Below are 13,738 nucleotides of genomic sequence, written 5' to 3' on the forward strand. Positions count from 1 at the left end.
TAGGCACATAAAAAGATGCTCAATATCACTATTAGAGAAGTGCACATCAAAACCGCCATGGGGTACGACCTCACATCCGTCAGAACGGCCACCACTAAAAAGTCTGCAAATAGCAAATGCTGAGGAGGGTGTAGAGAAAAGGGAACTCTTATACTGTCAGTGGGCATGTAAGTTGGTGCAGCCACTATTGGAAACAGTATGGAGGTTCCTGAGAAAACTAGAATTACTATATGATCCAGCAATCCCACTCCTGGGCACATATCTGAACAAAACTGTAATTCAAAAATACACATGCGCCCCAATGTTAATAGCAGCCAAGACATGCAAACAACCTAAATGTCTATCAACAGATAAACGGATGAAGATGTGGTACATATATACAATGGACTACTACTCACCCACAAAACAGAATGGAACAATGCCATTTGTAGCAACATGAATGCCACTAGAGGTTATTATACCAAGTGAAGTAAGTCAGAAAGACAAACATCACATGATATCACTTATATGTGGAATCTAAAATATGGCACAAATCAACCTATCTACAAAACAGACTCACAGACATGAAGAACAGACTTGTGGTTCTCAAATGGAGGGAGAGGGATAGACTGGGAGTTTGGGATTGGTAGACGTAAACTATCACATACAGACTGGATAAACAAGGTCCTACTGTATAGCACAGGGAAATACAGTCAGCATCCTGGGATAAACTATAATGGAAAAGAATATTAAAAAGTATGTATGCTGCTGCTGCTAAGTCACTTCAGTCATGTCTGACTGTGTGACCCCATAGACGGCAGCCCACCAGGCTCCCCCGTCCGTGGGACAAGAATGCTGGAGTGGGTTGCCATTTCCTTCTCCAATGCATGAAAGTGAAAAGTGAAAGTGAAGTCGCTCAGTCGTGTCCGACTCTTAGCGACCCCATGGACTGCAGCCTACCAGGCTCCTCCATCCATGGGATTTTCCAGGCAAGAGTACTGAAGTGGGGTAGTATACATGTGTGTAACTGAGTCACTTTGCTGTACATTAGAAATTAACATATGTAAATCAACTATGCTTCAATTTTTTAAAAAGTAAAAATCTCCATTACTCAGTGTAAATAAAAAATGAGTTTTCTTTATTTTTTGTGATCAGATCTGACATCTTTTATGAGAGTAACACTAGCTGCTGTTACAGATAGATCCTCAGGACTCAATGGCTTACTCTAACAAAAATTCCTATCATAATGCTCTCCTTTTAGCAGTGATAGAGGAACCCAGCCTCCTTCCATTGTGTGACTGCCATCTTCCAGAGATCATCCTCCTGTGCATTCAGCCAGCAGATGGGACAGAGTTCATAGCTCTGAGTGGGTGAGGTGTTTCTACAGCCGAGGTCTGGGAATGGCAAAGTTTACTTTTCGCCAAGTGAACCCCTGGCTATGTTCTCTAGAGGAAAAAGAAATAGAGTTTGGTAAGCACCTCTGAGTTTTTGCCAAAATCTAATTGCTCATAATTCTGATTTACTTAAGGCTAATCAAGTACTTACTTTATACTTTGTTTGCTTATACTTTTTAAAAAACACTTATCCATAGCCAGCTAGTAAACAAACATTTAGAATGTTCTCAAAAAGGCAGGAATACACAATTGGATAGTCAAGATTACATATATATATATATATATATATACATACACAGATATAGTTGAATTCGGAGATAAAAAACACTGCTTACATTACCAGACTGGCTAAAAACCTCTTACATGCTCAAAAGTAACCCTCCCTCCACCATCACAAAAAACCCTACCCGAAGGGTGTCAGAATATTTGGAAGTATCCCTACATTGCTTCACATCTGATACTACTAGAATTAAATTGTCTAAGTGCTTCTAAATTAATTTTAAATCTTAAAAAAAAGAGGCAAGATAAAGTTCTCCAGAGGAAAACAACAAAAATTCTTGAGCTAAAACGGAGTAAAAAGAGGTATATTCATTCTATAAGTAGGTACTTTTGAGATAAAAGTGACGTGGGAATTGGCTTCTAGAAAAATGGGCTTGTATCAATTTTTCCTGATTCCTTTTAAAACGACTTATATAATACTAAGATGACATTTTAAAGCTACCATGTATCCATAACCACATGGCAGGCTCTGTGTTGAGTGCCTTCTGTGTATTATCTCATTTCAACCCCACAAGTAACCTTTGACATAAGTACTAAAAGGGCCTGGGTCTTTTAGACTAGATAAAGATCAGAATCAAAACAAAAACATATCTAAAGCAAAAACATATCTTTATATATAACTTGTTTCTAACTCCCACTGACCTCAACTTCAGCTACCAAGGATAAAGAAAACAGAAATAAACCTATGACAACATTTGGAAAATTGACCCGTTTTAATTTTTCAAAACAAAAATACAACACAACATCAATTTTTCTTTTTTTTTGTGCCATCTACAATTCAATTATTTCCAAATATTCTAAGACCAAACAGAATCCCCTGCCTAGAACAGGGGATTAAAATGAGACGCTGAAGTCACACAAAGGTGAATGCTGAAAATCGACATTCCAGCCATAGGCCACAAGTCTTCCATTTAAACACACTCTTAATTCTTTTCCTTTCACAGTTTGTTAAAGTGTTTTACAGGAAGTTCTTTAAAATAATTTCATCTCAAATACCAGGTTTCTTCAATGATACACAGCTCCATGAAATCTGTGTCTCCATCTGATTGATAGGAATAAAAAGTAATTTTTGTCTTTTTTGGTAGCGTGAAGAAGTAAAACTATCAGCCAGATTCCTTTAGTAATAAATCAGGAAAGGAGAGATAAGATCTGGGTTGTGCTGGGTGCTGTTTCTATTTGTCTTTCAAGAGTGTGACTATAGAAGCATTAAATCACACTCTTGCCACTACAATGATTAGTACTAGTAATCTTTTTTTAGATGATAAAAAGGAAAATATCCAATGGACATAAAAATGGTCAAAAATCGTTTGCTTGTTTTTCTTACTGCAGGTCATTTCCCACCCCCCACCCGCCAAAAGAAGATACAAAATGAACATATGGTTGGGATGGCAACTCCCTTGGACATTCCAATTCACCCAGTTACTTGTTCCCCATACAGATGAGGGGAAGAGGCATTAAGTTTTATTAGTAATGTTATAGCAGTAACCAGATGTGTTAATGGCAGCTTATTTCAGGTCCATCAATCCTTTGAGAACACACAGAGGAAATCATGGCTGTTGTTCTCCAACTGCCCACATCTGAATACATTCTACTACCATGGAAACTACAAAGGAAGGAAAAATATATTTATTCCGGGATTCATTTACTAGGATTTTTAAGCGCCCTCTCTTCTGTAGAGCCCCAGAGCGGTGACGAGTGCTAGGGGCTGCTGTGCTTCCCGGCATGTGCTCCCATCCTCTGAGGATCCTAAGAAAGATAGTGGATTGGTCCTGGAGCCCTCATGAAAGGAGGGGGTGGTCCCATGGGGTGGAACATGTGTGGTCCAAAACCTACAGATGGGAGAGAACAAATCTGTTAGGTTTGCAATTCTCTTGATAACCTTTCAAACCATGAATCTTTCTAATGTCCAAACCAGCTACACATAAATCAAACTGACGTGGTGCTTCAGAAAATGCTGGCTTACAAGACTTGCTTAGGAATGTCTACCTGCATGACTTCTTTGGTTTTAGAAACTTTTCCCCTCAGGACGGCTAAAAACAACTCCATAGGTCTCCAGGTATTGCTAGTATGTCACCTGAGCCTTTGCTATCTCTCAAACATGCCAATCCTACCAGATAGGATTTGATCAGAATTTGGGAGGTGAGGGAGAAATCAGGCAAGACCCTGTCATCGTTAATCTCAATGCTTTATACTAGAATGAAGGTTGTTCAGAAACCAGGACTTACTCCAGCAAGTATGGGAACTCTGCCCAGGCGAACTGGTTACTTGTGATTTACTCACACAGTTCACGCTGGCACTGACAGTGCTGTACAAAGTGCTGATCCCTGAACTGTTTATTACTTGTCACGGACAAGATAAAGAGCTAGAGTCAAACTGTAACTTCATTACACAATTAAGCACACTGTTTAGTTCATCTAACAATTTTTTTGTTAACACGACTTCCTTAGGAGCTTTCCTGGTGGTTTAGTGGCTAAGACTCCACACTTCCAATGCAGGGGGCCCAGGTTCCATCTCTGGTCAGGGAACTAGATCCTGCATGCCACAACTAAGAGTTCCATGCCACAACTAAAGATCGTGCAAGCCCCAAGTAAAGATCCCTCATACTGCAACAAAAACCTACGATTCTGCGTGCGGCAACTAAGACCTGGTGCAGCCAAATAAATATATAAAAAGATTAAGGAAAAAAAAGACTTCCTTAACGAATTTACATTCTGGTGCAAACTCCTTGTCTTGCTACAAGCAGATGACACCCACAGCCTACCCTTTAAGCAATGATGCTCTAGGGCATCAGTTAAGATATAGAACAGAGAACAAACTGATGATGTTAAGTTGCTTTACAACTTAAGTTTAAACTTAAGTTTGTCCAACTCTTTGTTATGCTATGGACTGTACCCTGCCAGCCTCTTCTGTCCATGGGATTTCCCAGGCAACAATACTGGAGTAGGTTGCCATTTCCTCCTCCAAGGATCTTCCCAACCCAGGGATCCTCCTTATGTCTCTTGAATTGGCAGGCAGGTTCTTTACCACTAGTGCTACCTGGGAAGTCCTAAACTGGTGATAGATCGTTGTAATCACAGTAACTCCCATTCTGATGATACATATACTTAGATCTTTAGAAAACTGGTGACTTCCTTCTTAGCAAGCCAGTAAAAAATGAAAATACCCGGAATGACAACAATCAGATTTACTTGCAGACATCTATGGAGCAGACCCGAAGGCTTAGATATGTTAGACATGACGGTACAGGGTCTGGACAGACTTCAGGAGGATTTTCCTGAGTTAAGTCTAACCCATTTCCCTACTTCCTAAGAAGTTACCTGGGGGTGGAGGCGGGGCAATACCAGGTGGGGGTGGCAGGGCAATGTTCACCACGGCCGGAGGACCACTCGGGGGTAGGTTGAAGTAGTTGGCAGAGGCTTCTTCTTCTGCGGCAGGAGGAGGAGGAAGCGCTAGAGAAGAGAAGAGAGCTAGTTAGAGCAGAGACCACTGTGCAACAGTTCCACTACCCTGAAATCCTGAGGGGTCCTGCTGGGAGAACCCAGCTGCTGGGAGCCAGAGGCTGGTCTCCTCTAACATTCGAGGAAGGTCAGGGCAGTATGAGTATCTGAAGTTAGCAAGCTACTGGGTAGGCAAAATCTGCACTCACCTCCTGGGAGCCCTGGAACGGGCTCGAGCTTGATTCCAGAGTCTGTGGTTCCGTCCTTCTCCTTTTCTTTCCCTCTGGCTGCCTGGGACCTGGGAGACACAAACATTCATGCTATCAGCACTTGGTTCCACCTTCTCTCACACCTCTGTTTCTCACGTTTCCTAGTCCAGCAGAGCTCCTTCACTCCTGCCTCCTCTTCAGCACTCACTTTTTCCTCATAAATGCCACAGTGCACAGTGAACAGGAGCAAAGGTTTTGAAGACAGAAATACTTGGTTTCAAAATTTGCTAGCATCGCTTTAGGGGATGCAGGAGGCAACAACACTGTGCTGAGCCCAGTGTTCAGGAAGCACTCTATGAGGCCTGCTGCTGCTCTGAGAGGTCTCCCTGGCTCCAAGCCAGAAACTTGTTCCACTTTTGAACGTTCAGGGCATTTTACCTGTCTCTCTCTTATGCAATAAACACTTTCAGGCTTAAATTAGCTGTTCTTCTTCACTAAACAATTGGCCTTTAAGGACAGAATCCAGGTCTATTTAATTCATGTGTAAACTCGCATGCCCTAGTATTATCCTTGACCTATAATATCTGGTCACAAAACACATGAACCTTCAAAGCATCAGATTACTACACAAAAACCCTGAATAAATTTCCAAAGTAGCATCTTCCTGATATCCACAGGAACGAGCATCAGACATAATGAAAAGTTCTTTTTAAATGTCCTACTGATTTAAGGCCGTTCACCAAAAGCTTACTAGCCCCCAGATAATGAAAAGGTTTCTTGAAAATTTCAATAATGCTTTTTCTTTTTTGGTGTGTCATGCAGCATATGGGATCTTAGTTCCCTGACCAGGGATCGAACCCACACCACCTGCAGTGGAAGCACAGAGTCTTAACCACTGGCTGGCCAGGGAAGTCCCAATGCTATTTTAATATAGTCTCACGCTCACCTTCCCCATTTCACGTTGAGCCTGCGGCCATTGACAATCAACTTATTAAAGGACTTCTCGGCAGCCACTTCTGCAGCCTGCCTTGTAGCAAACTGGATGAAAGCACACTGCTGTCTTTGTACAACAGTGATGGTCCGGATCTCTCCAAACTGATAGAAGTGATTCCTGAAGGGATGCAGGTAGAGAAAAACGAGAGCTGACAACACAGACATTCCCAGGAGGCTGAATATGGATTTAATAAAAAAGAAAAAAGAGTTAATACTCTTTCACTGATTCACCACGAGGCAAGTGGCCTCACGGTGATCTGCCTAATTACCTGTAGGTGGTCTCCCCTATGCCTACTGTGGTTGCCCCTACTGTGGGCACTGTGTACTGAAGAAGGGAAAGAAAAAAAATGAGTAAAGGCTATCAAACACCTCAGGGCTTTTCCTATGGAGGAAAGGGGGCTCCAGTAGGTTCCCTAAGGATGTTAAATCCTAGATAAGAGGTTAGCAAAGTATTGTGCCCAGGGCTGATGAGCCAAGAATGTTTAAATAAAAAATGTCATAAGGTTACAAAAAAGAAGAGAAAGAGGCGGTGGAAGAAAGTTTGCCATCCCTGGGGAACTGTCTAGCTCACTTAGTTTAATGTAGATAGGCTAACAAGGGCAGGTTCTACACCTGGAAGAGTTTCTTCTCCATGATCTTTGCAAGAAGTAATTTCCACCACTATCTGCCCAGATGTCTTATCTAGAATAAGACATAATAATTCTTATCAAAATACAAGAATAACACAAAATTACCAAATACCAATCTCTTTAAAAAAAATCAACAAGTTAAATCATCTATTTTTTTATAACTGCAAATCTCTCTTTCTTCTGTGTAATTAATCATTCTTGGTTATGTGCCATCTTTAGAAATTCTAATGGTTATTAGGTCAAATAGAATCTCATGTAATTATTATCCTAAGCAAGCATGGAATAAGCACTGTTGAAGACTATTATCTGTCATCATAAAGAACTTTATAAAAATTCCAGTCAGTACGATACTATAGAGCAACTAAAAAAAATGTACTCAGTACAGAATTATCATGTTTTCTCAAGTTTTTGCCAAAAAATATTATTCCAGGGCAGGTGAAAGTAAAGATAACTCATAAAATTATACTCACAAACCTTAGATCGGTCTCAGTAATGGTATCGCCCAGACCACCAACATACAGTGTGGTGATAGTCTTGTCCTCTGGTGGGTCTAGACGTGGCATTGTTGAAGCCCGCTTCAAGAGTTTATCTGCCACAGGGTCATTGATTCCATAATATCGGTCTTTAATGTTCTGATCAGCAAGGGGGTCATCTGGATCTGTTGGTTTTTCATGTCTATGGTTCAAGAAAGAACAATGCATAAAGGTGAAACAAAGGAAAAAATTTTACAGGTATCAAACAACAGCAGCTATATAAAGACCCCTGAAATGTTTTTTGAACCAGATACCATGGCCATACCAAAACATAATTATTAAAACAGAGCTAATATCAAGGAACTTACTGTATCACACAAGGATGTGCTAGCCTCCTAAAAGTCACTTAAATGGCCATAGGGTGGAAGTTTCCTTATAAACAAATGCTTTTTGGGCTTCTCTGGTGGTACAGTGGATGGGAGTCTGCCTGCCAATGTAGGGGACACAGGTTCAGACTTCACATGCCGTGCAGCAGCTAAGCTGGTGCACCACAACTACCGGAGCTCGCATGTTCTGGGGCCCGTGAGCCACAATTAATGAGCCTGTGTGTCACAACTACTGCAGCCCAAATACCTAGAGCCTGTGCTCTGCAACAAGAGAAGCCACCACAATGAGAAGCCTGTGCACCATAACAAAGAGCAGCCTCCACTCACTCCAAGCAGAGAAAAGTTCACACACAGCGACAAGGACCCAGAGCAAGCAACAAATAAATAAATGTGAAAGAAATGCTTCTCGCACAATTCATTTCAAAACCAAAGGTAACCACAACACGGTTACCCCTCTCTAGGGCAACGGTTCTTAATGTATCTGAGGTCTTGCATTCCACTCAAGACCTTGATTAATCTATGGACCCAACCCCAGAAACAGGGAGAGCTAATTTTTTGTCGGGGTGGGGTTTACCAACTCCAAGGTAAAAACTCCTAATCCAGATGACTGGCAGTCTTGACTCAAACATACTCACATTTTAGAAGTCTGGCTTTAATCTGATTTCAACTATACACTGAGATTCAAGCCAGTCGTACCATGAGAGCCAAGACTGACATCGTAGGTAGGAACCTGAGGTCAACACTGATATTTTATGGCAGAGCAATTTAGTCTCCCAAGCCTTGCTTATAGGTAAAGGTTCCATTATACGTAAAAACAACAATTCAATCTCTGCTCCTAAGATATAAGATACATGACACTAGCTGAATAAACTTTAACATTTTGAAGCATAAATAGTTTAGTCTAGCACTTTCCCCTTCATAGATAACTAGTCATCTGAAAGCAAACACTGAAAAAGCACTTCAGCTCTTGCCTGTATGGACACTCCTCTCCTCTCTTACATTCTCCTTTCACCCAGAAGGAGCAAATGTGCGGTCGATTCCTTTTGTAGTAGGGTGTGGTCCGGGCCAGTTTGAGCAGCATGTCACTGGTGGATGTGGCTTTCCCCAACATGCCAACTGGCCGCGTTCCATCAGAGTTGGAAATCTACAGAGGAATGACACATTCCGAAGGTAAATTACACAGACTATGTCAATCCCCTAGGATTCTTTCATCAAATATAAAACTATATCAGGCAAGTGACAGCACACCTCTCTCTCCATATTTTGTGTGTAGTACTCTTTGTTGACGTCGGACTTTGGCATGTCATCCTTAAAAGACAATCCTGCATCACGAACCTGGATGGGCAGACCTAGAACAAAGGAAAGGAAGAAAAAACTCAAGATACATTTTAAACCATATCCATACTGAGTACGTAGACAGAATAATATAACATCATTCTTCCTTTCTCCACTTTATTTGGTAATAGAAGCTTTATTTTAATTCAGAATCTGTAGCACTGTCAAGCTAATACTACTACAGAGCATTCTAAGAAATTATCCAAATTCCTAAGTTTTCATGAAATGAATGTTTAAATATTTTAGATGAACAAGCTCTTACTGTAGTCAGATTTGACCTGCAATTAATAACGCATCTAGCTTTTACTATATCATGATTTAAAACAAATGTAAAAACTGTATTATTTTTAGTCCTGTCCTGCAGATCCTCTGAATAGTCATAATCATGTAAGGATCACTGTACTGCAGAACTAGAACACTCCCTTAACAAACATACAAATAATATTAAACGGTATGTGACCAGGACTCTGATTAGCAGAGTTAACTTTCTGAACTTAACATAAATAAACTCAGATTTTCCTTTTTCATTTTATTGTATAGCAGAAACTTGCTGAAAGGATGTTTTTCTGAAAAACAAAAAGTCACCTGCAGTTAAAAAGTCACTGCCGAAAGAAGTTACTTTGAAACAGTAGCAATACAGCGTATCTCAGTCCTAACAACATAGTTGAATCAAAAACCCAAAGCACAATTAGCCTGAACTTTGGTAGGGATTGTGGAAGAAATGTTCTGGATCTAGACAGGAGTCTAAGGCAAAGAAATTACCTGTCATAGCAACAATGTCTCTAACTTACCTTGGCTATAAAGGTATACAGAAGGCCTTAAACCTCCCTTCTGTATAAATAGTATTTAGTATAGTTGTGTTGATTAATTACCAACCTTTCTTAAAATCACTATTGTTGTTCAGAACTCTAGAATAACCTAGTATGGTTCTTTTCTTCTTGGGAAAAGCAGAGCACAACAGAAATTTCAAAGTGGGTCAGAAAGAGAGACAGGGTGAGAAGAGGGAGACAGGAAGACCGCTCTGTTGTTTAGAGCAGCTGCACACTTTCAGAACTATGGGACAAGTCAAACATACCATATTCTAGGTCTAAGAGGCAGGTCTGACAGACATTCTTCAATTTACTGCAGGTCTGGCACACTTCAGTCTTCTTGAAACGCATGCGGACCCCAGGGCACCAGCGAAACACTGTGAATGGCCTGGCACAGATCTGGAACACAAGATAAAGCCACAGAGTGTTAACAGTCCTGATCTGGACAATTAATCCAGGAGATTTAGTAACATCAGGAGATTCAAAGAAAGGATCCCCAAATCTAGGGTTTAGAGGAGATCTTAGCAATCATCTAGTCTAAACAGGATCTGATGTTTCAATCCTTTACAACACTCTTCTTCAGTAGTTTAAAAACTCAAAAATCAAAGTCCTCCCACTCTAGAGGTCACCAGCATTAACAATGTAATTCTTAATCTTTTATGGGGTAAGTAGGGAGTGTCCTATACTTCTTTAAGAATCTTATATCTATGACCTTCCCCCTCAGCTTAAAAATGTTCATAGGCATAATCACAGAGGATGAGATGGCTGGATGGCATCACTGACTCGATGGACGAGAGTCTGGGTGAACTCTGGGAGTTGGTGATGGACAGGGAGGCCTGGTGTGCTGCAATTCATGGGGTCGCAAAGAGTCAGACACGACTGAGCGACTGAACTGAACTGAACTGATAATCACAGAACATTTGGTATATGCAATCCCAGGGGGTTCAAAGACCAACCAAAGACATCAAGTTAAGAATCCCTGCGTTAAATGGCTCATTTTCTTACCCCTACCCTAAATAGTTAACAGCCAAAGAGTACATAAATGATACATGAATGCATGTGTCACACTCACTTTTATAAAGGACTTCAAACCTCAGGGAGTCAAAGAAAAAAGGAAAATAAAACTAAATCATTACTCTTTAACACACTTACTTTGCATTCCTTCCCATACTTTTCTTTGGTCTGAAATAGAAAAAATAGAGGAGTTACAGACACGGGGAAAAAAAGCTGATGCCTGTTCCTTCTCTACACAGTTTCCAAGAAAAGTATCTGGAAATCCCTGGCATCTTAAGGGGTGGGAGAGGGAAATGGGACCCTACCCTTTTTGGGGAGGAGGGCAAGGAAGGGGCTGGGATATAATCTAATCACATACAAACTATGACCTCTTAAGAATTTTATGGATCTAATTCTTAGATTCACCTCTGGCTCCCAAGTTTTCTTCCAAGAACAATTTCCTAATGGTTTCCACAGTCCCTAAAGCACAGAGGATGCAGCCAGGGCCAGACCATTTTCCAAAGTTTAGTCAGAGGTAACTACTCTAGACTCATCCTGTGATGGTACTCTGTATATAGTGAATCAATACCTCTGAGATTGATCACAACACAGCCCTAATTATTAAATATAAACTGCTGCTAAGTTTACTCTTATTTATAAGGAGAGAAAGTACCTTACACTCAACACATTATAAGATGTGGAAGCTAAAAGGCACTTGAGTTCAGTCCTGGTTCTCCTAATTTGCTGAGGCCCCTGGAGTCAGAATATCTGAACTTAAATCCCAGTTCCACACCTTACTTGCTGTATTGAAAAGACATAAACTTTCTTTGCCTCTGGTTAACAGATCTGACTCCTAGGTAAATGTTCAATGGATATTAACTATTATTATGACTCCTAGATCACAGACCGTCGCCGAGTTCCAAAGTGAGAGAGCATGACAGTCCTTTGCAAATTCTTCCTACGCTTCGGGTTAGTAAAGAAGCATCATTACTTCTTCGTGGCTAAAAGAACTACATGACCGACAGTGTGCGAGTACCACAACATTGACAGAACATATACAGTAGGTCCCGTTTTACACTCACTCACCATTCGGATATATGGGTTTTCTCCAAGACACGTCTGGCACAGAATAGGGAAGTCCTGGTGAAAATGGGAAAGCTGGTTGAACGCCAAGCTCCAAAGGCCTTGCCGTCTCAGCCACTGTCGTGCGGCGCGGGGGAGGGGGCGAGGAGCGAGGCTGGGGAACAGGGGGAACCCGTGGTCCAGCACGGGCCGGGTCGCGGGAGGGGGCGCTGTATGCACTTCCGGGAGGCGGCGGGAGTAAAGACCCGCTCGAAAAGAGTGGAGGGAGTAGGCACAGAAAGGGAGCTGGTCCCAGACCCTGGCTAAACCCCCTCCATCCAAGCCCTCAGGAGGGCCTCCCTCCAGCCTTCAGCCGTAGCCGAGTTAGGCCGCGGTGCTGGCTTCTTCTTGGAATTCCCTCGGCCACACCGCAGCCACGTCCCTGCCCGCCCGCTGGAGCCCTGACTTCGCTGCCTCTTTCTGTCCTCCTCCGGCAGGCTCACTCACCGCATCCTCCCAATTCTGCCTGTTGTAGGTGTTGGAACCTAGAGAGGTCGCCATCTTGAGAGCGTCTGGAGGCAGCCGCAGCTTCCGAGTTGGGAGAGGACCGCCACAATCCCGTCAGGCCCCGCGGCTGCCTCTCGGCACGTCTACGTCTTATTTACGCGTCTTGCGCGCCCTTGAGGGCGACACCTAGTGTAATGGCATCGCTTGCTTGGAATTTCTTAATAATTGGCCTCCAGTTACTTCCTTCCAGTGGTGACAGCCAGGAATGAAGAGTCACAAGTTCAACTGGTTTATTTAAAAACTGAGTGAAAGAATAAAGGAACTATAATGAACGAGGGCCTGGAATCAAAGCAGCGTCGACACCAATGAACGCTTACTATGCTAAAAAATGGGAACGTCTTGCGGTGACTATCTCATTTAATTCCCACAGTAAGTCCGCTTTAGGGTGGCCAGATTTAGCAAAAATGCATAACGTCTAGTAAAATTTGAATTTCAGATAAACAACGAAAGTTATTTTAGTATAAATTTGTTCCAAACATGCTTACACTAAATAATGACTCGTTTTTCTGAAAGTGAGATTTAGGAGGATGTCCTGTACTTTTCTGGCAATCACTGCCCTCTAGGCAAGTGTGACTGTACCTCGTTTACAGAAGGAAACCGAGGTTTAGAGAGATTAACTTGCTTCTGATCGTGTAGCTAAAAACTGGTGAAGCCACAAATCCAAAGACAACAGTACTTTTTTCCAACTTCTTAAATGAAAAGCCTTATGGATCAACACATGTATTGTTAAATCATTTTTGGATCAACTATCCTTTTGGGTTTGACTTCTCTTGCAGATGGTGATTGCAGCCATGAAATTAAAAGACGCTTACTCCTTGGAAGGGCTTCCCTGTGGCTCAGACAGTAAAGCATCTGCCTCGCAATGCAGGATACCGGGGTTCCATCCCCGGGTCAGGAAGATCCCCTGGAGAAGGAAATGGCAACCCATTCCAGTACTCTTGCCTGGAAAATTCCATGGACCGAGCCTGGTGGGCTACAGTCCATGGAGTCGCAAAGAGTTGGACACGACTGAGAGACTTTAAACTCCTTGGAAGGAAATTTATGACCAACCTAGACAGCATATTAAAAAGCAGAGACATTACTTTGTCAACAAAGGTCCCTCTAGTCAAGGCTGTGGTTTTCCAGTAGTCATGTATGGATGTAGAGTTGGACTATAAAGAAATCTGAGTGCAGAAGAATGGATGCTTTTGAAC

General features: G+C 42.0%; 1 protein-coding gene across 2 annotated transcripts; it reads right to left on the reverse strand.

The window, feature by feature from the left end:
• Window positions 1–1,095: 1,095 nt before the first annotated feature.
• Window positions 1,096–12,616, reverse strand: RBM22 (RNA binding motif protein 22). Of its 2 annotated transcripts, XR_826177.1 has the most exons (12): window positions 12,486–12,616; window positions 12,003–12,056; window positions 11,076–11,105; window positions 10,190–10,322; window positions 9,028–9,128; window positions 8,751–8,923; window positions 7,395–7,595; window positions 6,245–6,409; window positions 5,299–5,387; window positions 4,970–5,101; window positions 3,299–3,481; window positions 1,096–1,424 (listed from the first exon to the last, which is right to left on the reverse strand). XR_826177.1 is itself a non-coding variant. In XM_010850581.1 (11 exons), exons 1-11 carry the CDS (start codon window positions 12,537–12,539, stop codon window positions 3,399–3,401), a joined length of 1,215 nt encoding a protein of 404 aa, XP_010848883.1. In that variant the 5' UTR covers window positions 12,540–12,616; the 3' UTR covers window positions 2,347–3,398. The 2 variants fall into 2 exon arrangements, 1 of the variants encoding a protein (XP_010848883.1); XM_010850581.1 differs by lacking the exon at window positions 1,096–1,424 and having other exon boundaries at window positions 2,347–3,481.
• Between the last annotated feature and the right edge of the window lie 1,122 nt (window positions 12,617–13,738).

Source organism: Bison bison, unplaced genomic scaffold (assembly GCF_000754665.1).
Source record: "Bison bison bison isolate TAMUID 2011002044 unplaced genomic scaffold, Bison_UMD1.0 scf7180017864291, whole genome shotgun sequence".
Taxonomy (NCBI): domain Eukaryota; kingdom Metazoa; phylum Chordata; class Mammalia; order Artiodactyla; family Bovidae; genus Bison; species Bison bison.